General features: G+C 30.1%; 12 protein-coding genes across 12 annotated transcripts; 9 read left to right on the top strand and 3 right to left on the bottom strand.

The window, feature by feature from the left end:
* Nucleotides 1–776: 776 nt before the first annotated feature.
* Nucleotides 777–3,437, bottom strand: CCR4 (CCR4-NOT core exoribonuclease subunit CCR4; the record flags this gene model as incomplete). The annotated part of the gene is made up of 1 exon (XM_011273984.1): nt 777–3,437. The coding sequence occupies one exon, from the start codon at nt 3,435–3,437 to the stop codon at nt 777–779; it is 2,661 nt and encodes an 886-aa protein (XP_011272286.1).
* Nucleotides 3,438–4,043: 606 nt separating this feature from the next.
* Nucleotides 4,044–6,392, top strand: LDB19 (Ldb19p; the record flags this gene model as incomplete). The annotated part of the gene is made up of 1 exon (XM_011273983.1): nt 4,044–6,392. One exon carries the CDS (start codon nt 4,044–4,046, stop codon nt 6,390–6,392), a length of 2,349 nt encoding a protein of 782 aa, XP_011272285.1.
* A 175-nt stretch (nt 6,393–6,567) lies between these two features.
* BN7_5479 (uncharacterized protein) lies at nt 6,568–8,165 on the top strand (the record flags this gene model as incomplete). Its single annotated transcript, XM_011273982.1, has 3 exons — nt 6,568–6,578; nt 6,645–6,751; nt 7,057–8,165. The coding sequence occupies 3 exons, from the start codon at nt 6,568–6,570 to the stop codon at nt 8,163–8,165; spliced, it is 1,227 nt and encodes a 408-aa protein (XP_011272284.1).
* Nucleotides 8,166–8,712: 547 nt separating this feature from the next.
* PMT2 (dolichyl-phosphate-mannose-proteinmannosyltransferase) lies at nt 8,713–10,959 on the bottom strand (the record flags this gene model as incomplete). Its single annotated transcript, XM_011273981.1, has 1 exon — nt 8,713–10,959. One exon carries the CDS (start codon nt 10,957–10,959, stop codon nt 8,713–8,715), a length of 2,247 nt encoding a protein of 748 aa, XP_011272283.1.
* Nucleotides 10,960–11,498: 539 nt separating this feature from the next.
* On the top strand, nt 11,499–12,422 carry BN7_5477 (uncharacterized protein; the record flags this gene model as incomplete). The annotated part of the gene is made up of 1 exon (XM_011273980.1): nt 11,499–12,422. One exon carries the CDS (start codon nt 11,499–11,501, stop codon nt 12,420–12,422), a length of 924 nt encoding a protein of 307 aa, XP_011272282.1.
* Nucleotides 12,423–13,257: 835 nt separating this feature from the next.
* On the top strand, nt 13,258–14,718 carry FUM1 (fumarase FUM1; the record flags this gene model as incomplete). The annotated part of the gene is made up of 1 exon (XM_011273979.1): nt 13,258–14,718. One exon carries the CDS (start codon nt 13,258–13,260, stop codon nt 14,716–14,718), a length of 1,461 nt encoding a protein of 486 aa, XP_011272281.1.
* A 105-nt stretch (nt 14,719–14,823) lies between these two features.
* Nucleotides 14,824–15,462, bottom strand: BN7_5475 (uncharacterized protein; the record flags this gene model as incomplete). Its single annotated transcript, XM_011273978.1, has 1 exon — nt 14,824–15,462. The coding sequence occupies one exon, from the start codon at nt 15,460–15,462 to the stop codon at nt 14,824–14,826; it is 639 nt and encodes a 212-aa protein (XP_011272280.1).
* Nucleotides 15,463–17,174: 1,712 nt separating this feature from the next.
* BN7_5474 (uncharacterized protein) lies at nt 17,175–18,302 on the top strand (the record flags this gene model as incomplete). Its single annotated transcript, XM_011273977.1, has 1 exon — nt 17,175–18,302. One exon carries the CDS (start codon nt 17,175–17,177, stop codon nt 18,300–18,302), a length of 1,128 nt encoding a protein of 375 aa, XP_011272279.1.
* A 180-nt stretch (nt 18,303–18,482) lies between these two features.
* DUG1 (metallodipeptidase) lies at nt 18,483–20,108 on the top strand (the record flags this gene model as incomplete). Its single annotated transcript, XM_011273976.1, has 2 exons — nt 18,483–18,514; nt 18,704–20,108. 2 exons carry the CDS (start codon nt 18,483–18,485, stop codon nt 20,106–20,108), a joined length of 1,437 nt encoding a protein of 478 aa, XP_011272278.1.
* Nucleotides 20,109–20,340: 232 nt separating this feature from the next.
* BN7_5472 (Glycerol-3-phosphate dehydrogenase [NAD(P)+]) lies at nt 20,341–21,399 on the top strand (the record flags this gene model as incomplete). Its single annotated transcript, XM_011273975.1, has 1 exon — nt 20,341–21,399. The coding sequence occupies one exon, from the start codon at nt 20,341–20,343 to the stop codon at nt 21,397–21,399; it is 1,059 nt and encodes a 352-aa protein (XP_011272277.1).
* Nucleotides 21,400–24,661: 3,262 nt separating this feature from the next.
* Nucleotides 24,662–25,111, top strand: BN7_5471 (uncharacterized protein; the record flags this gene model as incomplete). Its single annotated transcript, XM_011273974.1, has 1 exon — nt 24,662–25,111. One exon carries the CDS (start codon nt 24,662–24,664, stop codon nt 25,109–25,111), a length of 450 nt encoding a protein of 149 aa, XP_011272276.1.
* Nucleotides 25,112–26,055: 944 nt separating this feature from the next.
* Nucleotides 26,056–27,090, top strand: BN7_5470 (Kleisin, abnormal closure, protein 2; the record flags this gene model as incomplete). The annotated part of the gene is made up of 1 exon (XM_011273973.1): nt 26,056–27,090. One exon carries the CDS (start codon nt 26,056–26,058, stop codon nt 27,088–27,090), a length of 1,035 nt encoding a protein of 344 aa, XP_011272275.1.
* Between the last annotated feature and the right edge of the window lie 723 nt (nt 27,091–27,813).

Genomic DNA, 27,813 nt, shown 5'->3' with positions numbered 1-27,813 from the left:
CTCTTCATTATTTAATATTATCCCCTTTAATAATTTTAATCTATAATCCCATGATTGATATTTTGGATCAACATAAGAATCATAAACCTGAGGCCACATATAAGATTGATTCAACATGTTAAAACTCATGATTTTAAACTTATGAGACGATGGGAAATGATTTTTAGTTGGTAGATTTATCCATTTTCTATGTTTTAAAGGATTAAAAGATAATGCGTTTATCCCAGTGGGGATAGATTTGAGCAATGACTTCATATGGAGCAGGGAGTAATCAACCAATAGCCAGCAACAAGCACCCGAATAACCTGAACTTAAACCTCACCAAACTCTTCAGCAAACCCTTCAACAAACCTTCTGCAAAAGTTCCTAAAATCCCAGTGGAAACCGTTTCCTTATATAAATTTTCTTTATTTACAAAATGATCTTAAAAGCGAACGGCTGAAAACCCGATATACACACTTTCCGCGAATTTGAGATTTTAAACACCGAATAAAGAAATAATACTCGAAGAAACAAAAAACTACAAATCTTTTAAATTCAGATATATATTTGTATCAAACGAATGAGAAATCAAAGGAAACCAAAGGAAATCAAATGGACAGCTAGAAATACACAGGATACACACATGGACAGAGAAACAACAACAACAAAGGGAATCCAATTTCAATGAATATGTTATGTGCATCACAGGGAAAGGGAAAAAACCAAGAAAATTAGAAATTGAAAAACAAAAGATCACCAATCACCAATCAAAACGTGTAAGAAGTTGATACATCCTATGTCTTTCTTGATGGTCTAAAATCAGCTTTGAAATTTGAAGGTTTTTCTTTAGCAACATGAGGTTTTAATTCAAATTTAGCTAATAAAGGAATATGATCAGATGGTAAATGAGCATTTGGGAATCCAATATAATGTTCAACATATTCTTTATCAATCGCACCTAATAATCCACAAACTGATAATGTATTTGGTGTATACCAAATATAATCTAAAACATCAACAAAACTTGGTGTATAATTTGTAAATGGTAATTCTTCATCACCAAGATTTTTATAAGCAGATTTTAAATTAAATGGATGTTTAAACCCATCTTCTGTAAATTTACCATAATCTCTACCTTCAACATCTTTATGTTCTTTAACAAAACCTGTGGAAAATAATTGATAAACAGCTGAATGTAATTGAGAATTAAAATCACCACAAATAAACATTGGGAAATCTTTTAATGATTCATTATTACCAATATATTTCTTAACAAAACTTTCAATTTCTTCTAATAACACACCTGTTTGAACAGTTTTAACATCATTTAATTCAGGATCCCAATGTAAATGAGTATTTGCAGCTAAAACAAATTGTCCAGAATGTTTATGTTTTAAAATTGATAAAATTGCAATATTATCTCTATTTTGTAATCTATTGAAAACATCATTTGATTTTTTATATTTATTTAATCCCATAACAATTGTAGTGAAATCAATTTCTTTATATTCAATTAATTCAAAAACATCATTTTTCCAAAAAATTGCACAACCATCAACTTTTTTAGCTGCAGTTGGATTCAGTCTTTTATATCTTAATTTTGCATGATATTTACTTGAATAACCTAATTTTGACATATAATTTTCCCAATAATTTTCATATGATGAAAATTCAACTTCTTGTAAACAAATAACATCAGAATTAAATTCTTCCAATTGTTTAGTAATTAATTCTTTTCTATAATCCCAATTTAATGCCCATGATGGTGCATAACTAAATAATTTTGCAGTAGCATAATGATGACATAATAAATTAAAAGATAATGCAGTAAATGAATTTAAATCTTTATTTGAAGAAATTTCTTCATCAACTTTATTATTATCTTCTTGATTATTTTCATCTTCAATTTCTGTTAATCTTTCACCATCTTCTTTTAATGTAACCCAAGGTCTTTTTGGTAATGAATCTAATTCAGGTGCATTATCTCTTAAATGAATAATTAAAGATCTTGTACCCTTTTGAGCTAAAATTTTAGTAAATTCTGGATTAAAATTAACATTTCCTTCGATACCTAAGAAATGTAATTCAAATAAATTACCAAATTCATATGGTAAAGTTTCAATATTATTATCAAAAAGATAAAGATATTTCAAATTATATAATAAACCAATTTCAAATGGTAAATTTGATAATTGATTATGAGATAAATCTAAAATTTTTAAATTTTTTAAATTTTTAATTGTTTTAGGAATTTTGGTTAATTTATTACCATTAAGATATAATTTTGTTAAAAATTTATAATCAAAAATTTTTGGTGATAAATTTGGAATTGATTGACCACTTAAATCTAATGAAGCCCATAATTGAGGAGCTTTATTTGATTTTTTATTTGCACGTTGTTGTTCAGCATAAACTTCATCATCATCATCATCATCATTATTGTTATTGTTATTATTATTTACATTATCATCATTAGGGTAAATAGAATGAGAAACTTTTCTATTTTGTAAAAGTGCAGAATTATTTGGATCAATATTTGCAGAACTTGAAGTTTGTTCACCATTATTCGTTAATAATTGTTTTGTTAAATCAACTAAATTTAAAGATTTATTTGATTGTTGATTTGTTGATCCATTATTTGAAGAATTTGATTGATTATTTGATTCATTATTTAATTTTAATTTTCTTGATTGATATGCAGCTAATCTCGCATAATAATGTGAAGAATTTGATCTTCTTGATAAATCAACCAATTGTAATTGATCTTTCCAAAAAGGTGATGATGCAAGGGAAGGGTCTAAATCAATAGAATGTAATTGGTTTTGTTGTTGTTGTTGAAATTGATGATGAGCTTGTTGAACTTGTTGTTGTTGAACTTGTTGAGCTTGTTGTTGTTGTTGTAATTGAGCTTGAACAGCTTGAGCCTGGGCTTGAGCTTGAGCTTGGGCCTGGGCTTGTTGCTGTTGTTGTTGTTGATGCAATTGGGGTTGTATTTGACCTTGTACCTGACCTTGTACCTGACCTTGTTGTAATTGAGGTTGACCAAAAGATGAAATACCAGGTTGTAATGAAGATTGTTGTTGATTTGAAACTTGTTGTTGAGGTAAATTCAAAGACCTTTGTTGTTGTTGAGGAGTAGGGACTTTATATTGACCTTGAAATAAAGTTTGTGCTAATAATTGAGATGGATTTAAATTATTACCATTAATCAAATTACCATTGGCAGCACCAGCACTATTAACACCGGCACCACCACCAACACCACCAGCACTAGAAACTTGCTGCTGTTGTTGCTGTTGTTGTTGTTGTTGCTGCTGTTGAGCAGTATTCATACCATGGAACAGATCATTGAATTGTAAAGGAGTGACTTTCTGTTGTTGTGGCACTTGTTGCTGTTGCAAATATTGGGCCTGATTTGGCTGTAGTGGCTGGGCCTGATAATTCTGTATATTCATGAATCAGTTCACTTCTCCAGCAGTTGTAGATGTTGTTCTCTCTCTCTTCAGTTTCAGCGCCTTCAAAAAGATATATTTAAAAAGAACCAGTGATGGAATTGAATGGGTTGTTGTAATACTTTTGTTATTTGAACTGCTTTGATTGTTGAATTAATTTGTTGATGTTTTCAAATAATTCGCGAAATAATTGAATTCGCGAAAAGGTCAATAATTACCCGGATTGTTTTCAATATCACCATACAATTACATAATAACTTCTTATAATTCCATGATTTAATTGATTATAATATATAAATTAATTATTCTATTTATTATTCTATTATCATTTTCACCAATTTATTATGTAAATATTGCTTATCCCGCTTAGTGTTACTTAACTCAGCTAATATTACATAAGCACACACCCATTGATTACATAACCACTCGTATCTATCTCGTCGTAAATTACCCTCCCCGTCGTTTCTTTCACCCCCAGCTGTCAAATTGAAAACAAAATCTCAAAATTTATCAGTTGATGAGAATCAAAATAATCTGACAAAACATCAACAAAACAACAAAACAAAGGTTACAAAAGGTTTCATTTGTTATCACAGCTATATTTCACCAATGCCACTGCTGCCTAAACTCTCAGCAACGCTCTCTTCAAACTCCGTGCTTTCCCCTTCAAACTCCCATCATAAACCTGCTCTATCTCATCATAGTTCAAATGCATCTGTTCAAACAAATAACAACATTGATAAACATGTTCAACATCCATTAAACTTGGCAATTGACTTGGAATCACCTCCAAATATTCTGTATGGTCCACCAAATGAATCTTCAGGTTGTTTAATCTCTGGTCAATTACATATTGAAATCCCTAAAGATGCATTCCAATCTCCTTCTTCAAATCAATTAACTCATCCTCCGTCAATTGCATCTCCAAGACCTTCAAATAAGAGAACTCATTCACAAAATGCATTACATAACACGTTGGCAAATACTTTACAAAATTTAAGTCTTAGTCCTTCTCATTCAAGAGATATCTCACCAGTTCATTCAAATAATAATTCTTATACAAATTTAGCTGGTTTAATGAATATAAAAGATCATGTATTGGTTAATATGGTTCAATTATCTCTTGTTCAAAAAATCACTTATGCAAAACCTTTTTTACCACCTTCAAATACTTTAGCAAACTGTTCAAATTGTAAAAAAAAAACTGTGGAATTAGCAAGATGGGATATTTTAAGTCATGCAAATAATTTACCTATTGGGAAACATTCTTATCCATTTTCTCATTTATTACCAGGTGAATTACCTGCTACTACTTCCCTTGGATCAAGTTCTTTAACTTCAATTAAATATGAATTAGTTGCAATTTGTTCATATAATAATCATTCAAATCATCAACAAGTTACAAAAGTTATATTACCTTTAAATATTTCAAGATCTATTCTTAGAGGTCCAGATAGAAATTCCCTAAGAGTTTTCCCACCAACAGATGTTACTGCAACTGCTGTATTACCAAATGTTATATATCCAAAATCTTCATTTGCCTTGGAATTAAAATTAGATGGTGTTTCAGTTAATGATAGAAGATGGAGAATGAGAAGAGTTGGTTGGAGAATCGAGGAAAATATTAAAGTAAAGGCAAATTCATGTCAAAATCATAAAACTAAATTAAAAGTTGTTGAAGAACATATAAGGAAAAATCAATTACAACATAAACCTCCACCAATTAAAAGAAATCAAACTTCAGGTCCAACTACTTCTATTTCAGTTTCAAATACTCCTCAATTATCTCCAGATATAACTCCATCTCAATCAGCAACAAATTTACAGCAACAAGCTCAACAACAAGCTGCTCAACAAGCTACCCAAAACACTTCATCTGATACAACTGAAGCAATTGCAAGATCAAATTCAAATGATGATTTAGCAAGTATACATACAACAAATCCAAATTTACATCCATCAGATCATGCAAATGAAGAACTTAGACAACAACAACAAACAAATCAGCAACAACAACAACAGAAGAAAGAAGAATTTGCTTTATATTCAGAAGAAACAAGAACTGTTTCAAGTGGTGATCTAAGAAATGGTTGGAAAAGTGATTTTTCAGGTAAAGGTAAAATTGAATTAATTGCAGATATTTCATGTTTTAATTTAACAAGTGCATCAGGACCTCATCATACTCATGCTTCAACAAGAGAACCAATCGATACAACTCATCCTCATCATCATGCAAATGTTAGTTGTGATATTGATGATCCAGTATTAGGTATAAATGTTACACATGTATTAATTGTGGAAGTTGTTGTTGCAGAGGAATTATTACAACCTTCTTCATCATCATCATCAATAGGAAATAATTTAAATACTTCAATAAGTAATTCAAATGATAAATCAAATAAACCTGATCAAAGATTAGCTGAATTATCACCAATGTTTGCAAATCATAATAAAGTACACCCATCAACTTCAAATTCTCCATTATCACCATCAAATTCAAGAAATAGTAATAATGCAAGTGGTTCTACAAATGGTTCTACAAATTCTTCATCACAAATCGGTGTTCCAACAGGTGCAGCAAGAGTTTTAAGAATGCAATTTAAAATCATCATTACAGAAAGATCAGGATTAGGTATAGCATGGGATGATGAAGTTCCACCAACTTATGATGATGTTTCAACATTATCACCACCAACTTATGATCGTGCCACGATTGATGATAATTTATTAACTTCTCCATCATTAGGCGGTATAGGAATTGGAGTTGATCAATCTCAACAACCTCCACTTTATCCATTAAATTTAGCACCTGCTCATACTCATACTCATATTAATGGTGTTCAAACTCCTGGTGTTATTAATGGGATTGGGAATACTCCTGTTGTTACTCCAAGACCGAGTGCTCAATATAATTCGATTAATGGTGCTTTAGAATTAGATGAATTTACATTGAATTAGTATAAAATTATAGAGAATAGAAGGTGAGATGATTTATGAAGATTTCTTATTCTGTTTAATTTCTGGACAATATCATATCGTTATTTTTTTCTTCAATATTTAAGTTAGGTTTAAATTATGAGTTTATGAATTATAAATATACAAGTTATCCACAGTATTTGAAGTACTATTTAATATGATTGAGAAGTAGACTAAAGCTAAACAGGTTTGAAGTTTGAAGATTTAACTTCTATTAATCATAGGATTTCGGAGTTCCATTTTGAACAATCAATTGGTTATTCAAAGACCAGTCATCATCAGTTCTTTGAAACAAGCGACATCAAGAGATCATTATAATCAAAACCAACCACAAAGGACTAGTACTATACTCATTGAGAAGAAAATGATCCAAATAGTGCACATTATGGAAATAAAGGAAGTATTTTTAGTTTTTTTGAGACTTTGAATGAGAGTGATAAAAAGAGTGCTTTTACAACAATTAAGAATACATAGGCATCATGAAATTCACTCAAAATAACAATTGGAAATAGGCAAGATTATGAAACTCTACATATACTTTATAAATTCTCAGAACTATGAATGAATTGTTTTTTCACCTGGCTTAAAAGCTAAATTGAGCTAACTTGAATATCAACTAATCTTTAAATAATGATTTGAAATCTAGTATGGGAATATCAACGTACAGATGATCGTCATGTTACTCTTCTGGAATTCTTGAAAGTTAACGTCTACAGAAGATACATATTTTTACCAGTTTGGAGAATCAAAAGTTATTTTATATACCCTATTATCTTTCAACTGGGAAAGTTTAAAGGTTTATTTTCAAATTTATTCCCACCAAGGCTGATCAAGAATGCTCCTAAAGACAATTTAGAGGGTCTTAAACATGATTACAAGCTGAAGGTCGGATTCACTGATTTACCACCTGAAATATGGAGAATAATCATTGGCAAAACGGATAGAAAGGATTATCATAATTTGATGATTACAGATAAGAGATTCCTTGACTTAGTTGCACCTTTGATCTATAAAGACATATTCATCAATACATCAATCACCAAAACCACCAAAATGAAGAATAGTGATGATACATATCCTAGATACGGCCCTGATTTGCCAAATATTTGTAAAGGAAACCACTATGATATTTTCAAAAGATCCAAAGAAAGTTCATCATTTGAATATGAAATTGTTGGTACTAAAATTGATCAGAAATCATTCAATGAGATGTTTGATGTTTTGTTTTATCAAGAACCTAACGAAACACATTCAGAATATGTTGATAACTATTCTCCAGTGATCATCAATCAGTATGAGAAAATTATATTCATAATTAAGAATATTATGTTGAATCCAAATTCAGTAATGAAAAAACATATCAAGAATTTTTTCATTGATATATCAATTTTTGATGGATTTTTAGAGTTAATTTTAAAACCTGAAGCACCATTCATCAAGAAAATAAAATCATTTGATAATGATACCAAAAAGTCCTGTCATTTATCAGCTTCCACATTCGAAGAACTTTGGGTATACCCTCTATGGGATGTTTTTTCAAGGTGTAAATGGACATATCCTACTAGATTTCATTCCAATATATTATCATATCATGATGAAATGATTCAAAAATTTCCACAACAAGTTTATTATAAAGAATTTGCTGTTCAAGGCATCCTTAATTATTTTTATGGTACTAATTATGAACGAAGAAGATCTTTATTGAATGTTTCCAAATGTGATGAATTAACTTCATTAAATCCATTCCGTCTTTGAAATACAAAGTTAAATGAAGAATGTCAGTATAATCAACATATTAACGATCAAAATACGGAAGAAATGTTCAAAACATCAGTGGCTAATTGTGCCCAAATGACTGTTAGTATAGAAGATCGATACTTCCAAACAAAAGAAGAAATACATAGTTTAATTACAGATTTGGTGTCCATAGTTACTTCGATAAATGATTGTGATGGGATTAATCGTTCACTTGCAATAAATGGGATAACAGATTACAACTATGAATCTCTCGGTATACTAGCACCAGGAGAAATTTGGGATGATAAACAATTATTCAGGCCATTTTATATTTTGTTGAATAAACCTAGCGATAGGTAAGTTATAGATAAGTGGATTTGATTACATATATACAAAAATCTTAATTATTAAATATACTTCATTATTTCATTTATTTTCAAGATGTGTATGTTTCTTTTATTTAATCCCCTTCTTCTTCTTTTTCTTTTCCTTCTTTCATTCTAATTTAATAATAATAAGTGTTTATAAATCATTTTTTTTTTCTATACAAAATTGATTATTATAATTATGCAATTCTCCATGATGATAACCAATTCAAATATCTATATTGTTCTGGATCACCATCCATACCGAATGAAATTGGACTGAAATGCCAGAAAATACCAATAATTAAAACATATAATGAAGAATAAATGATAAATTTAATTGGTGTTCTTGAACTAGCAAATCCTAATTCAATTAAATAAGTGAAAATCAACATGGCGAAATATAAAGCTGGTAAATAATGATGAACATAAGTAACACGAGCCATAATAATAAATGGAACATAATGTAAACCCCAACCAAACATTGGATAAATACCACCTAATAAAAATAAGTTTAATTTTTTATCATCTTTAAAATCTCTAAATTGTCTTTGCCATCTAATTAAATAATACAAGACTAGTAATGCAAATAAAATAACACCAATTGATGAAGTCCAAGTTGTAGCTGGTGAACCAATTAAGAAATATTTTGGATTACCAGCACCCCAACCACATAATCTAATACCAACATTTAAAGTTGGCCATTGCCAAGCTTCAGAAGCTAAATCATCTTGTTTATCAGGATCTGGAACTAATGCATTATTTGTTGCCATCATTGCTAAATTTAATTGAATAAAATCTTTAAAGAAATTTGTTTTTGGTAATTTAAAATCTGGTTCAGGATCTGGTAAACTTGGATTTGCATGATGTTCAATATTCCACCAAGTTCTTTTATCTCTTGAAAATGGATTTTTAACACATGTAACTTCACCTTGACGGAACCCCCAAGCAGGTAAATGATTACCAGTTTGAGATAAATAACAACCAAGAACTTTATGTTTTAATCTAAAAGAAGTAGTTAAAGGATGAATTCTTAATTTATCTTCACTACCATATTGATGAGCAACTTCAATAATCCAATCATCTTTTTCATCACCTTGATCAAAATCACCATAACCTGCAACTTCATAATCTTGTCTTGAAATTGGAGCTGGAATTTCATGAGAATGTAAATTTCTTGTTGTCAAACGATGCCATAATCTAACAGACATACCATCAACAAGATATTCACGTTGATCACGAGTAGAATTGAATTGTTCTCTTGATCTTTCTCTATGGAAAATCCATTCATTATTAGCATCTTTATGACCATATGTTGTAACTTGTTGTTGATTTGAACCTTCTGGGAATGTTTGAATATGTGAATGTAATAAACCACCACCTAAACCTTGATTTTTAATTGTAACTGTAGAAGTACCAATAGTAACATCTCTTGGACCTAAACCAACATTTGAACCAATTAAATTAGCTTGGAATAATGAAGACATATTAGCATCACCAGGACCTGAACCAGTTAATAATTCAAAATGAATTTTAAATGAAACTAAGAAAACAATAAATGGAATAACAATTAATGCAAAACCTCTTGCAGTCCAATGAGCTAAATATTTTGTTCTACTTAATGAATTATCACCATACATATTCCATAAATCAACAACAGTATAAATACCAACTAATGTAGTAACAAATAAACCAACCATTTTAACTGAACAAGTACAACCAATTGAAATACCAGTTAATAATAACCATTTCCACCATTTTCTGCTGAATGGTTTTGATCTTTCATTATGAAATCTAACAAATGTGAAAATTGTTGAAACAGTGAAAAATAATAACATTGAATCTAATAAAATAAACTTACCTAATGTAACATAAGAAATTTCAAAAATAACCATAATGGTAAATAACCAAACACTTGGAATTGAAAATCCAATTGATTTAGCAGTGAAATAAGCTAATGGAACAACTAAAGCACTAAAAGTAGCATTAAAAATTCTCATTTTAACATAATCAATATAATCTGGATATTGTTGACCAGATGGGAAATCCCAAGAACCATTATAACCAGCAATATAACCACTTAAACCAACAAGCATTTTCCCTAAAGGAGGATGAACATCATGATAAAATTCATGACGTAAATAATAAGAACCAAATTTACCAAAATGAGCTTCATCCCAAACAACATTATTATTAACACCAATACGATACATACGAGTAACAAAACCTAATAAAGTGAAAACAATTGGTGCAACTATGGATTCTAATTGTAATAATGATGATTTTAAATCATCAACTTCTTTAGCTAAGACTTTATTTGGATCATCATCAATAATTTCAATATCATCAACATTTGTAGAAATAGATTCTTCTTGTTGTTGTTGTTTCCCACGATTCAGCTTATGAGCTGACGTGTTGTGAGAGTCGACACCGGTGGAGGAGGACATGGACCACTAGTTTAGCTTAAGAGCAAAAATAAAAAGAGCTGAGCGAAAGAACTGAAGGAACAGGAGGTGGAAACTAGTATTCAATTAACAAAGGTTTTTTTGTTTAAATGTGTTTTGTTTCGATTTCATTGACACGTATTTTTTTTCAAACCTTTCATTTTCGCGTCTCGAATGTTTTTTTTATTTTTATCTTTTTTTTCGCGGACTGAATAAGGTGTTACGTAAGAATTTTGTATATAAACATTTTATAATTTTAGTACATTATTGAGTGTTCCGATGGGATTACAAAGCTGTTGAATGAATGTTGTACGGTTTTGATATGATTATATGAAATAGTTGCTATGTATTTAGGGGTATCACCATTTTAAAGGGTTCAAATACTCTCATTTTCAAGAAAAATACTAGTCTTGAGTGATTATTTTAGATATACAATAATCTTCTCATGGATTTTATTTAATATAAAAAGATGTTAATATATCTTTAAGATCATGATGTCCGTACTGATATGATACAGTATAGAGAAACTCATCAACAATACAATGTCACATATAAACCATTGGAGAAAAAAAAAACATGAACCAAGAATATTTATTGATATTTCAGAAATTGAAGAAGATGAAGAAGAAGAAGAATCAAATAGAGGTCGTTCAAGTTTTTTTGATGATGAAGATTTAGATATTTTTAAAGAAGCTGAGGAAAATATATCATTAGATTATTTTGAATTTGATTTTGATGGTTATATGGAAAATAAAGATTTTGTTGAATATGAAAAATTAGATAAAATTGATCAATTAGAATATATTTTAGATAAATCTCAATATAAACTTAATAAATTGGTAAAAAAGGCAAAAGATATTGAAGATATAGATTTAAGAAAATTATTACTTTTACAAAATCATTCATTTGTAATTGAAGATATGATTGAAGATTGGAGATATAAAAGTATTTTTGATAGACCTGAATTACCACTTATTGGAGATAAAAAGAGGAAAATTGATGAAGATGAAGAAGAAGAAGATGATGATGAAGTGAATGAAAAGGAATCAAAAGAACATATAGTTGGATCTATATATAATGAAAAATATTTAGGACCTAATGGATATGATTTTAAACAAGAAGAAGAAGATCAAAAAGCAGCTAAAGAAAAAGAATTTGATGATGTTGATGATGGTGCGATATCAGATGGTTGGGAAGATATAGAAATTGATGATGAAGAGGAAGAAACAAATGAAGAAGATGTAAATGAGAATAGTAATGAAAATAATAATGAATCAGAATCAGACTCAGGATTAGAAGGGTATTGTTCATTATTTGATGGACTTAATTCAGATACAGAAGCCTCAGATATAGAATCAATAGATAAAAAAAATACTAAATATACTAATTCAAGTTTAGTATTAACAAGTCATGAATTTAGATCTTCATCAAATTATCCATTATTTCCAAATTTAACATCTGAATAAAAAGTATCAGTTTTTGCAAGGAGTGATTTAAACATTGATAATTTTAATAAAATTGATGATTATAAGACTAATGAGCCTAATGAATTGGATGATACTTCTGAAGATAATTGATGACAATATTGAATAAATATAGATTAGAATAGAGTATAATAGATTATGTTAACTATGTATTATATAATCAATACAATCCATATTACCCTCCTTCCGAGCGCCATTGATTTTATATATTCCATAAAATTCAACCATCAAGTAATTACAATTTGTTACAATGTTACGCAAATTACAATGAAAAACTTTGAGTGAGTCGGTTTTTGAAGTGATTCATTCCCATCAGAACCGAATATGAAACTGCTTATCATCTTTGTACTTTATTAACTCTTTAAATCTATTTTTAAGAGTGCGGTCCCGCTTCATCTCAATAACCATATTTGTGCTTCCTTTATTGGACTAATTGTGCTATATACAGAGTCATTTAATTGATTACTGGGTATTAATATAGTTTATAGATCGATAATACTTTTGTTTATTGATTGTTCTGTTTGTGAAGATGGACGTCATGAATACATAGTGTTGTGTTGTTATTACTTTGTAGTATTGTAGTATTGTTGATCTGTTTGTATAGTTCATATTCTATTTGTCTAGTTGTTCATCGATCTTCGCTTATGTTTTATTTTCCATCCGAATCATTTTCATTTCTCCGGTAAGGATCCGATTTCTTCCCTTTGACCAAAATTCAACAATTTAAATTAAAACAAAATCATCAATTCATCAAATTCATTAACACCTCAATTGAAGTACTAGTCTTATATCAACATATAGTCTACATTCAATTGATATGCTCTCTGCTAGATTACTAAACACTTCTAAAAGATCAATCCATACTTCCACTATAAAAATGTCACAATTCAGAACAGAATCTGATGCTTTTGGTGAATTACAAGTACCAAATGATAAATATTGGGGTGCTCAAACTCAAAGATCTTTACAAAATTTTAAAATTGGTGGTGAAAGAGAAAAATTACCTGAACCTCTCATCAAAGCTTTTGGTGTTTTAAAGAAATCAACTGCTATTGTTAATGAAAAATTTGGTACTTTAAAACCTGAATTAGCTCAAGCTATTCAACAAGCTGCTGATGAAGTCGCCAGTGGTAAATTAAAAGATCATTTCCCATTAGTTGTTTTCCAAACTGGTTCTGGTACTCAATCAAATATGAATGCTAATGAAGTTATTTCCAATAGAGCTATTGAAATTCTTGGTGGTAAATTAGGTTCTAAAACACCAGTTCATCCAAATGATCATGTTAATCAATCTCAATCTTCAAATGATACTTTCCCAACTGTTATGCATATTGCAGCTGTTCAAGAAATTACAAATCATTTATTACCAGAATTACAACTTTTACAAAAGGCATTACAATCAAAATCTGATGAATTTAATGATATTATCAAGATTGGTAGAACTCATTTACAAGATGCTACTCCTTTAACTCTTGGTCAAGAATTTAGTGGTTATGTTCAACAAGTTGCTAATGGTATCAAGAGAGTTGAATCAACATTACCAAATTTAAAATTCTTAGCTCAAGGTGGTACCGCGGTTGGTACAGGATTAAACACCAAGATTGGATTCCCAGAAGCTGTTGCAGAAGAAGTTTCTAAAATTACAGGTATTGAATTCCAAACTGCCCCAAATAAATTTGAAGCTCTTGCAGCTCATGATGCAATTGTTGAAGCATCAGGTGCTTTAAACACTTTAGCTGTTTCATTATATAAAATTGCAAATGATATTAGATATTTAGGTTCAGGTCCAAGATGTGGTTATGGAGAATTATCATTACCAGAAAATGAACCAGGTTCATCAATCATGCCAGGTAAAGTTAATCCAACTCAAAATGAAGCGTTAACAATGGTTGCTACTCAAGTGTTTGGTAATCATTCAGCAATTACATTTGCAGGTGCATCAGGTCAATTTGAATTAAATGTTTTCAAACCTGTTATGATTCAAAATTTATTAAGTTCTGTTAGATTATTAGCTGATGGTTCAAATTCATTTAGATTAAATTGTGTTGATGGTATTAAGGCAAATCGTGAAAAAATTGAAAAAACTTTACATGAATCATTAATGCTTGTTACTGCATTAAATCCAAAAATTGGTTATGATATGGCTTCAAAAGTTGCTAAGAATGCTCATAAAAAGGGTTTAACTTTAAAAGAATCTGCTTTAGAATTAAATGCTTTAACTTCTGAAGAATTTGATCAATTTGTTAGACCTGAATTAATGATTGGTCCAAAGAAATAGGAAAGTTATTTCATCCTATAGGTAAATATAAAAAAGTTTAAATGTATAAAGAAATTGATATTCTATATTATATTATTGTATGTCTATAATCTATTATCTATAAGTCTATTTATATTCTGGATTAAACAAATAAATCAATCCATCTTTCCCTCTAATCGCCCAATCAAAACTAACCTCAACAATCCCTTGTAATCCATCAACACCAGTATGATTAACCCATCCATTAAAAGGTAACTTCCTCAATTCATCGAATTGACTTTCCAAAACCCAACTTTTTAAAAATTCCCAAATATATTTAAAAGAACTTAAGATCCCCTTTTGTAAATATTCATCAGGACCATATAAGAACCATGATAATAATTGAGTTGAAATAATCATGGATAATGGGATATAAATTGCTGCAATATAATCATTACCAAGGAAACTACCTCTCTGATTTATTTTAAATTCGAAAGCAATAGCTAAAATACCAGTAAACATTGAATAAGTCATACCGTATAATAAGAAATCTGGGAATGAATGTGGGTATAATTCTGGTAAGTTTGTTATTGAAGTTAATGTGACATTATGAGAACTTGTGTATTCAATTGATGATGATTTGAATATGTTTGGTAATAAAGGACATAGATCACCGGTTCCTTGGAATGATGAAGAAGTGATTGAACCATTGAAACAGAGTTGATGAACATTGTGGGCAGAAACTGAGATGATCAACAGTGGGAGAATGGTAAGCGGTTTGAACATAGTGATGGTTATGGTATGGTCGTATGGTATTGAGTTGATGAGTGATGAGTTCAAATGAATGAAGTTCCAACTTATCGTAATTATAATTATAGTAATTTTTGATAGACGATGATCGATCCCACTCACACCATCTTTGGTGAACGTCGTGAGTTCAGCTTTGAGGCCCCAGAATTGCAGAATAATTACTAGTTATAACTTATGCGCGTACAGCTTGGACCAAAGTCAAAAAAAACTTCGCGAACCAAAACATGCAAAAAAAAAGGCAACCGCCTATTACTTATTACTTATTATACTCAACAAATTAGTTGACTGAAATAAAATCAATAGTTTAAGAACCATATAAAGGCTCCTAATTGAGAAATGAGAGATACATAGGTAGAAATTTCTAGTGAATTTTCACTAAAAATATTCCCGAAAAGTGACTTGGTTCCAACTTCCGAGCACACAAACTTGAAAAAAAAAGTAGTTATACGTCGTCGGTACACAGTGCATACGTCGTACACTAAAACAAGTAGGATGCCTTCAGGCTTCACGCCTTCACTATACAGGGCTGGTACGTCCAGGCTCCACGGTACATGAATTAGGTATGATCTTTTATAGTATATAATATGAGGTTCGATAATGTTTATTTATGGCAATTGACGGCCGGCCTTATAAACAAGATAATATGTAAAACTTTTATAAGCAATATATGTACTCACGTCGAATAATATGGACTTCACGGAAATGTACAGGATACAACTTATGTAAAACTGCCGTAATATCATATATGGTGGATATTCTAGCTAGTATAAATATGATCATATATACAGAAAGTTTATATATATAATATATAATAAATTGCAAGCTCTGATCATTCAATGTATATATTCTAAAGTCTATTAGTACGTCTGACTTACTAAATACATCCTAGCTAAGCTATAATAATGATGTCGCGATTAGCTAGATAATAGCTGTATATATATATATATATATATATTGATATCGGGATTCGGTATAATCATGTCAAATCGTCACGACTCACAACTAGCTAATTATATGCAAGCTCACAAATAACTTCTTAGAAGGAAGTACTAATATAAGTTCTAACGTTCTAACTACGTGCCCGTACTTATAACTAGATGTTGAGAATATTGAATTATTAAACCAACATTTACTATATACTTGCAGCTGATGATTCATAAATGATGAGCTTGCAAAATCAAGCTGTTAAATTTACATGATCCATGGTCCATGGGTATCAAGTCCAGACTCCTGAATGATCCAACTGAACCCTGATTCTTCATTCTTCATGTCATTTGCAAATAAACATTACGAGTCACGAGTCACGAGTTCATATTACCTGAAACTCATTCGATTCTTCATAAACTTTGCAGTTAAATCATGTACTATATGTTATATGTTTGATTAATGCAGTTAAATCCAGTATAAGTCGTGATTAGTCCTGATCATGTTCAGGCTCTTTATACATTTGCAGTAAATATAGAGCGTACTCATAGTACGCTGGTAAGCTTTCATATAAATACAACAGAAAATTACCCAAGTTCTCAATATAATTAAGATGTTTCAAATTTATTCAATTTATCATAGATCACATTTGATATAAGTTGGCCTCACGCTCATTTAGTATTATAAGATATTTTCAAATTGAAAGATCAAGGGGGTTCTTCGGTATGATCATGACTTTTACAGCTTCTAATTATATCGTCAATATGATGATTTTCCTAGTTTTAATGGTCAGTGGTACACTAGCAGCTCAAGTTTCTCATGTTAATGATACCATTTATGCTACAGACTTGGTCCACGTCAATGGTTCTTTAAGTTTAAGAGGTGGTAATGTCAAAAGAGATATTTCAAGTGATACCGACCTTGATGTCGCTTTCAAAAACGTTGCATCATCGGTTGTCCTTAATGAAGAAGCTGCTTTAAACTATGAGAACAGTTTGTCCAACATTGTTAATAATAGTACTTCAATTGATAAGCGTGATGTTGTTAATTGGATTGCAGGTACTTTGACGACCTGGGCTGTTGCAAGTGGAACTGTTGCATATATGGCACAGTATTGTATGAATCAAAGAAGTGGTGATAATTTTTTTAAAAAAAACTGGGCCTGTGTGATGTTGGCACAAGCAATTACTATTGGTGCTACAACCTCATATGCGTACTTAGCTTATCAGGGTACAATTTCGGCAGGTTTTCAATATATTTCAGGTTTGGCAAATTCCAATGGTAGTAAAATAAATAAACGTGAAGCTGAATTTGATATTCCTAATTATGGTTGGTACAATCATTCAAGTTTGGCACATCAAATTGGTGCTCAAGGGCTTTCAATTGATAATATCGAATATGAATATGCGTTTGTTGGAGACGATGGTACACCATTCATTCATAGACCAAAATACAGACTTTCATTAAATTCAAAGCCTTTAGTGGAAATCTCTATGCATAATGGAACCTTATTTTCTCATATTGGTGATTTGGGGTATAATGATGATACAACAGACCCAGAGAAACCTGACAAAAGAGATTATGTTGGTGAGGATGAGTGGAATCGTGTCTATTTCACACAAGGTGGTTTATTAGAAGAAGGTTGCAAGTACGATGGTAGTTCAGAAACTTTGACCATGCCAAAAGATTTGAATATGGTGTACAATCTTTTAAATGATTTTACTGGTTTTTGGTACTACAATTCTGACAAGGTTACTCACTGGTACATTAAAGATAATAATCATAACAAAGATATTGCTGAAGGGTTGTTACAACGTAATACTGAAAATTTCGGTTATTGGCAGTTTACTCAACCTTATAATTTATGTTACGGTGACGGTGATTGGGCTTGATGACGTTGTCCTGTGTATATTCTCATTACTTGAGCATTAACATTAAGTAAATACAGATTTATTATAACAACTTACAAGAAACAAATTTTAGACGTAGTTTGTACAGATTCTGCCTATCAGGTTAGAAGCCCTGCCCACCCTTCTTTACTTCCCACCACCATCACGGCATAGTTGAAAATTATGGCGTTCAACAAATCAAATTTAAATGAAAAGTAATCCTTTTAGAACTCTTGTAAACCATTGAATGAAATTATTCAATTCTTTGAAATCAATAAGACCAGTGCTTACTCAGAGAAGATCATTAAAGACAATGTCTGAACCAAACTTTACCTCTTTATTTAAAAAGTATGTAACTCCTTTGTTGATCTAGTACTATAAATACCAACTAACTAACTCACCAGAATTGATGAATTAAAACCAAAATTCATTGAAAGATTAAGATCCGCTGTGGAAATCCCATCAGTCTCAGGTGATGAATCTCTTAGACCACAAGTTGTTAAAACTGCTGAATTTTTACAAAAAGAACTAATTGCACTTGGTGCTCAAGATATTGAATTAAGAGAATTAGGTACACAACCACCACCAGTTGCAAACAAGGATTTACAATTACCACCAATTGTCCTATCAAGATTTGGTAAAGACCCATCCAAGAAAACTGTATTAGTTTATGGTCATTATGATGTTCAACCTGCTGCTTTAGAAGATGGTTGGAATTCTGATCCTTTTAAATTAGTTGAAAAAAATGGAGTTCTTTATGGTAGAGGTTCTTCTGATGATAAAGGTCCTGTTATTGGTTGGTTAAATGCTATTCAAGCTCATAAGGAATTAGGTTTAGAGTTACCAGTTAATTTAATTACTGTTTTTGAAGGAATGGAAGAATCTGGTTCCCTTGGGTTAGATGAATTAATTAAAAAAGAAGCTAATGGTTATTTTAAAGGTGTTGATGCTGTAACAATTTCTGATAATTATTGGTTAGGTACTGAAAAACCAGTTTTGACATATGGTCTTAGAGGAGTTAATTATTATGAAATTGAAGTTAGTGGACCAAATGCTGATTTACATTCTGGATTATTTGGTGGGATTGTTTCAGAACCATTAAATGATTTAGTTAAATTATTAGCAAATTTAGTTGATGGTCAAGGTAAAATTTTAATTAAAGGTATTGATGAACAAGTTGCTCCATTAACCGAAAAAGAAGATAAAATTTATGATGATATTGAATTTGATGTTAAAGTGTTGAATGATGCTACAGGTTCTGAAACTGCTTTGTATAATGATAAAAAATCTATTTTACAACATAGATGGAGATATCCATCTTTATCAATCCATGGTATTGAAGGTGCCTTTGCAGAAGCTGGTGCTAAAACTGTTATCCCTGCAAAAGTTAAAGGTAAATTTTCAATAAGAACAGTTCCAAATATTGAATCTAATAAATTAACAGAATTAGTTATTAAACATGTTGAAGAACATTTCGCAACCCTCAAATCACCAAACCAATTAAAAGTTGGTTTAATTCATGATGGTGATTATTGGTTAAGTGATCCTTTTAATGAAAATTTCACTGCTGCAAGAAAAGCCACCAAGGCAGTTTGGGGTATAGAACCAGATTTAACAAGAGAAGGTGGTTCAATTCCAATTACTTTAACTTTTGAAAAAGAATTGAAAACTTCTGTCTTGTTATTACCAATTGGTAGAGGTGATGATGGTGCTCATTCAACTAATGAAAAATTAGATTTAAGTAATTATATTGAAGGTGTTAAGACTCAATCTGCTTATTTACATTATTATGCTCAAGGTGAGAAATAATGTTACTCATAGTATATTACTTTTTATAATTTATTTAAATATTGATGTTGATTTTAACTTATTGATCTTCTTTTGTATTGTGGCTAAATTTAAACAATAGCATTCATACCCGCGACTTGAAAAAAAATAAACTTCAGATCTGATCAATTTACGATGACAAATACTAATACTTACCCCAGGACCCAGTGCTCAATAGGAATCCATTTAGCCACAAAGGTCAAGGATCTTAACAATGATCAAACCAATCCCAGTTCATATCCTTGGAGCAGGGTCAATAGGTATATTCATAGCTTCAAAACTTTCAAATTTGAAAACCTCACCAAGTATAACTTTATTATTAAGAAATTTATCAAAAGTTGAAAACTTCCAATCAGTTTATAATTCCACGATTCAATTGAAATCTAAAATCACTCCTCAAGTTGATATCCAAAAATTTAAATTCAATTCCTCATGTCCAGAATCATTCATTTCTAGTCCTAGTATTATTGAAAATTTAATAATAACTACAAAAACTTATCAAACAGAAGAAGCCCTTCAAAAATATCTTCCTTTTATAAAACCATCATCAAATATTATCCTTGTGCAAAATGGTCTTGGTGTCCCACAAAAACTTTATGAGAACATATGGCCAAATTTACAAGAAAGACCTAATTTATTCCAAGGTGTCATTGGTCATGGTATTAATACCCAGGGGGGTTGGATTTTTACACATACAGGATTAGGTGATTTAAAAATATCCAAAATTCCTAAAGATTTAAATAATCCTGATAAAGAATCTGTACAAAAACCTGAGATTGTTGAATTATTAGAAAATTGTAAAGAATTAGATACTATATGTTTTGAATATAGTGATTTATTATTATTTCAAATTAAAAAATTCGTGGCTAATGCAAGTATAAATTCTATAACATCAATTATAGATTGTATAAATTATGAATTAAGAAGTTATGAAGGACTCCAGGGGTTAGTTTATGATACCATAAGTGAAATAATTGATATTTTAGTCACAACAACACCAATAATTAAAAAAAATCCTCAATGGAAGACAATATTAGATAAACAAGAATTAACTAAATTTGTTTTATATTATGCTACAGAAGTTCATGCAAATTCTTCAACTTCAATGAGACAAGATGTTTTAAATAATAGAATTACTGAGATTGATTACCTAAATGGATATATTGTTAAATTGGCTGAAGAGAATGGTTTAAAAGCAGATGTTAATAAGACTATAACTAATTTGGTTAAATTGAGAAGTTCGGTTAATAGATCAAGAGCAAAACTTATATAAATTTATAAATAGATGTAAATATTCTGATAGATAAAAGCTACATGATCTGATATGAAAAGTAGTGAATTTGTATATTGATAAAAACGGTATGAGATCTTAGATATTCAATTGTGTGATATTGTAAACAATCAACAACAAATTGATATCAGATCTTCATGTCTAAGATATTTTGAACTCTGAAATCTGATCAAAACTATTATGACCAATAATAATTTGAATATATCATGTTTTGAAACAGATTAGACACAATAACAATCGATGCAACTTTCAGTAAAGTAACTAACAATATCATGAATCAAAAGCAAAAAAAGTAGATAATTAATTCCTTTATATTGCAATATCACAGATGATTGAGTGTACTTTAATCAATAAATTCTTTCAAATCTTAAGAAATGAATGATGGTTATAACGAATTTTGATATTGAATTGAAGACAGCATTATATTAGAACATTCAAAATCTTGAAAGATAACATCAAAAACATTAATGAGAATATAATGATATAGTACTATTTAGATTGTAGACGTTTATGAATAAATTTAATTTTGAAAAGTTTAAATTAACCAGGAGCGCAAAAAAAAATTCAATTACACGCGAATTATGTAACATGAATTTATTAACAGTGGCCTCAATTACTTATTGTTTACTTCGTGTTCAAGAATCTCAGTACAAGTTATATTATATCAATTTATTTCAGACTACAATACATTTACTGCTCAAAATTTTGAAGGATGAATTATGTATACTATAATTATATATATTCCAAAAAAAATTGCAAAGAAATTCATTTGATTTATTTGTGTATGATATTGTAGTCAATCAACAACAAGATAATCAATGTATATTTTGTTTTGTATTGAAACAACTGATATTTTATCATCAAATTAACGGGTTTTTTTGTCGAATGTAGAATCAATGACATGATTTTCAATTATAGCTTGATTTCCGAAGCTTAAATAAGGACCTAGTCGCCTTCCAACAATAAACATTTTCAAAGAACTGTCGCCCAAATACACCGTGAACAAATTGCCACATAAGCGAAGTGTAAGTACAAATATAACATCAAAAAGACAACACCAATTTTGACGAGTTTAAGAAATCCCCTTAAGATAATTAATTTAAAATAAAAGAAGACGTACGACGTTAGAAAAGAAAATTTTGTTTTTTGATTTTTTTCCATCATCATCAAAATTTTAATTCGGGTGCAGTTTGATTTGATGCAGTCAACTATCTCATAAGACTTTGACTGATTGATAACGTTGCAAGTTTGATTAATAGATCAAGGGATAAACTTTTATAGATTGAGCTTCAATAGTTGTAAATGAACTGGAAAAGTTGTGAAGAAATCTACATGTGATCTGTATGAATTAAAGGTACTGGATTTGTATATATTGATAAGAAAAGTATGAGACCTTTGAATATTCAATTGTGTATGATATTGTAAACAATCAACAACAAATTGATATAGGATCTTTATCTAGTTTATAATTTTGAATTCAAGAGTACTGATCAAAACCGGAAATATACTAGGATCAATAATTTTGAAGAAGTCATGAGTGATAAGCTTAATCATATTAATACGCCCCATGCGGAATGCCTGAATTGCTAATGCTCATTCCTATTCTTTATCAGGTTATACCGAACTCAAGTTTTATGTGAATGATGGAACCAAATTCCCTTTTTCAAATCAACCACACATGGCTGATAAAAACAGATATTTTGTTTAATGATATAATGGAATAGTTAGCATACTCAAAACTCAAACAAGTGAACGTCGTATTTAATTATTGTCGAAAATTTTATCCTACAATTTGATAATCCGCGAATTACATGTGACATAAATAATCATATCATATATCTGTGTCTTAAGAATAATCATCTATGATCGAATAGAGCAACAATAATTCATTTATAATTGCTGTTAATGCCAATATATGATAAATCTACATGATTAATTCTTAGTCATATCAATATGAAAAATGATGTATAATTATACAGCTTAAAAAATATAAAGAAATTCATTTGATCTATCTGTGTATGATATTGTAAACAATCAACAACAAGGATATGGTCAATATTTCTTATGATTTATTAGATCATATACAAGATCATGATCAGTTCTAACGTCACATATCGACTTGATCATCATTGACGATATAAATTAAAGCAGACGTAATGTTAAAACTTCAACATAATCAGATATAAATAAAGGAGCTTCCGAATTTCGTTGAACACAACTTATTTCTTTATAAAAGAGTGATCAACCGAATTCTATCAAAAGTGACTGGTTATGGATTAATAATGACCTTCAAAAACGAACCAAAAAACGGAAAAGTAAATGATTTGATACTCTTGAATTCTTTATAATAGAATGAGATATTTCCCTTGGTAATTCAAATATTCAAATAGACCATGGAGAAAATTTTAGTATAATAAGATTCCAGAAAAAATTGATATTAAAATTCCCAAAACAGTGCGCATACCAGTAGTATAACCATGTGACTAAATTTAAATAGTTTGAAGTACACCGTATTATTCAATATTTCACCGTTGAGGATATCAACTATTAACATATTGAGGAAATATCATGAGCATGAAAAGGGGTATATGTAAATAATCTGAAAAGACGAAGAAATTTACATAATCTCTGTATCATGAAAAGTAGTGAAAATCAATTGTATATTAAAAAAGCTTTTGAGATCTTTGAATATTCAATTGTGTATGATATTGTTAACAATCAACAACAAATTGATATTAGATCTTTATCTATTAATTCATGATTTTCAATTCAAAAACTAATCAGAACTAGTATATACTAGTTTACTAGGATGCTAGGATTAATATAATATTGAATATTCTCATATTGTCAGCTAGCTAAATCTTACATCAGTTCAGAAAATGAGATTTTCAGAGATTAAATGTTATAGTCACGTCACCAATTCGATCACAAAATCATATGAAAACAATCTAAGTTAGCTGAATTGGGTTGTGTTACACCAAATATTAATGGCCCCAACAGCTTTAGATTCTTTGAATGAAAAAAAAAGGATGAATCGGAAAAACTGGTGCTCAAACCAACAATATAAGCATATGAGATATGAGATATGACTCAATTTAAATCAAATTATAAGTAACTAAATTCCAATTCAATACTTAAATGAATACAATGATCCAGATTTTTTAAAGTTTTGTATATTTTCAATAAACAGATTGTTCAAATCTTTATAGTACAGCTATTGGTATTACACACAACAATATTAAACATGCAGATTACCAGATTAACAAACGTGGTGGTAGTTTTGTTTTTATCAATAGTAGCTATGACCTTAGAGGCTAACTTAACTAGGTTTGCTGATTGTATTTCCTATTATTCAAATGAAGATTATACATACAATATTGAACAAGGTGTGATTGCTGTATTCCCAGAAAATGATAGAGTCATAGATAGAAGAGGTGTTGATAGTGTTGTCTTTAGATGTGCACAAATGATTGGTGCTCCTGGGTGCTTTTATCTTAGACAAAATTCTCATCCTGCTTATACTCCTGTGCAAGCATTAACTGGTGTTCAGCTACTTGAACAAACAATAGAAGGTGTCATTTCCCTAGTCGAAGATCCTAGAACAAACACAAATAATAGAACTGGGACGCTGGAAAGTCGACGTGATACTGCATACTACGGTTTTGGTGGATTTAGTACAGAACAGAAACATTAATCAGTTATATAGTAGAATGAATATATGAATTTATACAACAACAGCATTCTAATCATATATCTTTATTCATAATTGTAAATAAGCTGTAAAAATTCCATCATCAACTGGTTCGTTTGATTCTTAATCAATAGCCTATTAAAGTTTAAATCATATGCATCTTTTAATGAATTATCAGTATTTGAAATATTCATGAATCGTCAATTTAACTTCGTCAACATCTGATTCGAGACGTCTTGATCTTCTCCTGCTCTTCTTTGCCATGTCATAAGAGTGATCTTGATCATCTGTAATTCACAGTAAATTTGAACGACTTGTTTATGTATTGAATATTTTCACCTGGAACAAGTTTAGTTGTGATTAAATTGTCAGATGATCCTTGAAAACATAATCATTAATCTTTTTCATGTTGTTTTGTCTATTTGAAGACTTCTGACAAAATTTTTTGGTGGTTAAAATTTCTATAGATCAGTAGCAACATCAGTAAGTATCATTATATATATAACAGCATGATCACAAGAAACTAATTCATTTAAGTCACTGAAGTTTGAATCCATGGATCCCTTTGAAACTTTAGTTAACACAAATGAAAGTGTTGATGTTTTGAAAAGTAAACAAAGGAATAGTTGATTACATAATACACCAATTCTAAAACCACTTAAAGTGTACATTATTGTATATTTGGTGACTTTAAAAGAAGGATGATCCAGATGATATTCCTTAATAAAATAGCGGCTATCTGCTCATAACACTTTCATACTACCATCTATGTTTTAGTATTTTATCTTGTTTGATAAGGGGACCAAGATTTGCTTGGTCCGCTCTTGGGACCCAAATTCAATTTAAGCGCGATCATTAAATGTCCAATCCAACCCCAGTTTTTAATCCAGCTTAACACAACTATGATACAGGTATAATAACTAAAAAAGCACCGTGATAAAAATATAATGAGGACAACAAGATCATCATTGCAACATTTGATCAGGACAATCATAAATCCTGTGAAACATACACCCACAGATTCACTCAAATCGCTAAGTTTTACTCCAAGATCACTAATACTATTGTCAAATTCAAGAAACATACAAAAGGCAACTCAAGATATTCTTGAACTGTCCAATGCCAGTCAGGCATTATCAAGGGTACTTGATATCATTAAGCTATCCAATTCCAATCAGTCATTATCATTGGTACTTGCTTCTGTGGATTCTGTGTATCAAGATTACACCTCTGAAATTTGGTTATCGAAACCATTGACATTCCAAGATGCTTTAACTTTAGATGAAAATGGTGATAAATTTCAACAACACAAGACTCAATTAACCTTCGATTTCCATAAAGATCAGATTAAATTACCATTGGTGAGGACAGATCCTTTTACTGATTTCCCATATACCTTATGTTTCAAGCTACAAGATGGTTCATTTTCACCAATATTATCTGAATTATCTATTTCATTACCGCTGATTCCATCTGAAGTTAAATCAAAGACATCTTTGGAAGTCATACATCAAGATTGGTTCAGAATCACAAGTCATTTAGATAATATGATCAAGACTATAAACGGTAAACCCGCCTCAGAAATATTACTATCTAAACTAAAAGATGCAAATTTAGGGAAGACTCAAGAATCTGTTTTCTTAGAACTCAGATCAAAAGGTGTATCAATAAATAAATATGAAGTGATTGCAGGAGGTGGTGAATATGGCGCTAAGAGTGAAATGTTGGTATTGAACTGTGATAAGCTCCCACAGGCTGAAAATTTAGAAGGAAGATTCTTATGTTCCATTGGAAATGTTGATAATCAAAACCCCAAAGGACTCATAATAGAACAAGTATCTGATGATTCAAGAATAGTCTTGAAGGATAAAGATATATTACTTGATAATCATCTAAGAATCGGTAATGAAGCTGGGTTTGAGTACAATGAAGTGAATTTCAAAGCAAGAGATGATCAAGTTGAATTACAATTCAAGGAATGATGTGCTACGATTAAACTACAATGATAAAATTTTCACCAATTCTATAATATTAAAATTGGCTTTGTATACAAAAACAAAAAAAAAAAAAAGACCATAAAGATCATGCAAACAGAAAGGACCATAAAAGATCATGCAAATAAAAAAACAAATGAAGAACCATAAATGGTCCTGATGCAAAACAAAAAAGCAAAACAAAAAAGCAAAACAAAACAACAAAACAACAAAACAAAACAAAACCAGAGTAAACCCATATTTCTCAGATATAAAGAGCACAAATTCCCCCAAAGATGAACTCAATTATCAAAACCATATGAACCTCTTATGCAAAAAAACCAAACCAAAACAAAACAAATGAATGATCAACCGCTGACCATTCTTACCCATCCACCCTCCATTAACTAGTTTAAAAAAATATAACAAAACAAAGCAAAACAAAACAAAAAGATGAATAAATGATTAACCGCTTACCACCAACCACCAACCACCACCGCCATAAACTAGTTATATTGAAAAATATAAATGCTGGCTTAAGATAATGTCCCCACCATCATCAAAAGCAACCACATGTAACTTCAATACCATATGTATATTCATCTCTCAAAAAGTACTCATTGGTTTCCCCATTCCAACTCAAACTTCAATCAAAACGCCTATGACATATAACTCAAATTATTGAGAATAATCTCATCAAAGACCTCAATATTAACTTGACTCTTATAGCTC

The sequence above is a fragment of the Wickerhamomyces ciferrii genome, contig 00216, assembly GCF_000313485.1.
Source record: "Wickerhamomyces ciferrii WGS project CAIF00000000 data, strain NRRL Y-1031 F-60-10, contig 00216, whole genome shotgun sequence".
Classification (NCBI taxonomy): Eukaryota; Fungi; Ascomycota; class Saccharomycetes; order Phaffomycetales; family Wickerhamomycetaceae; genus Hansenula; species Hansenula ciferrii.
Note: the sequence above shows the minus strand (reverse complement) of the source record. Positions and strands in the feature narration are given on the sequence as shown.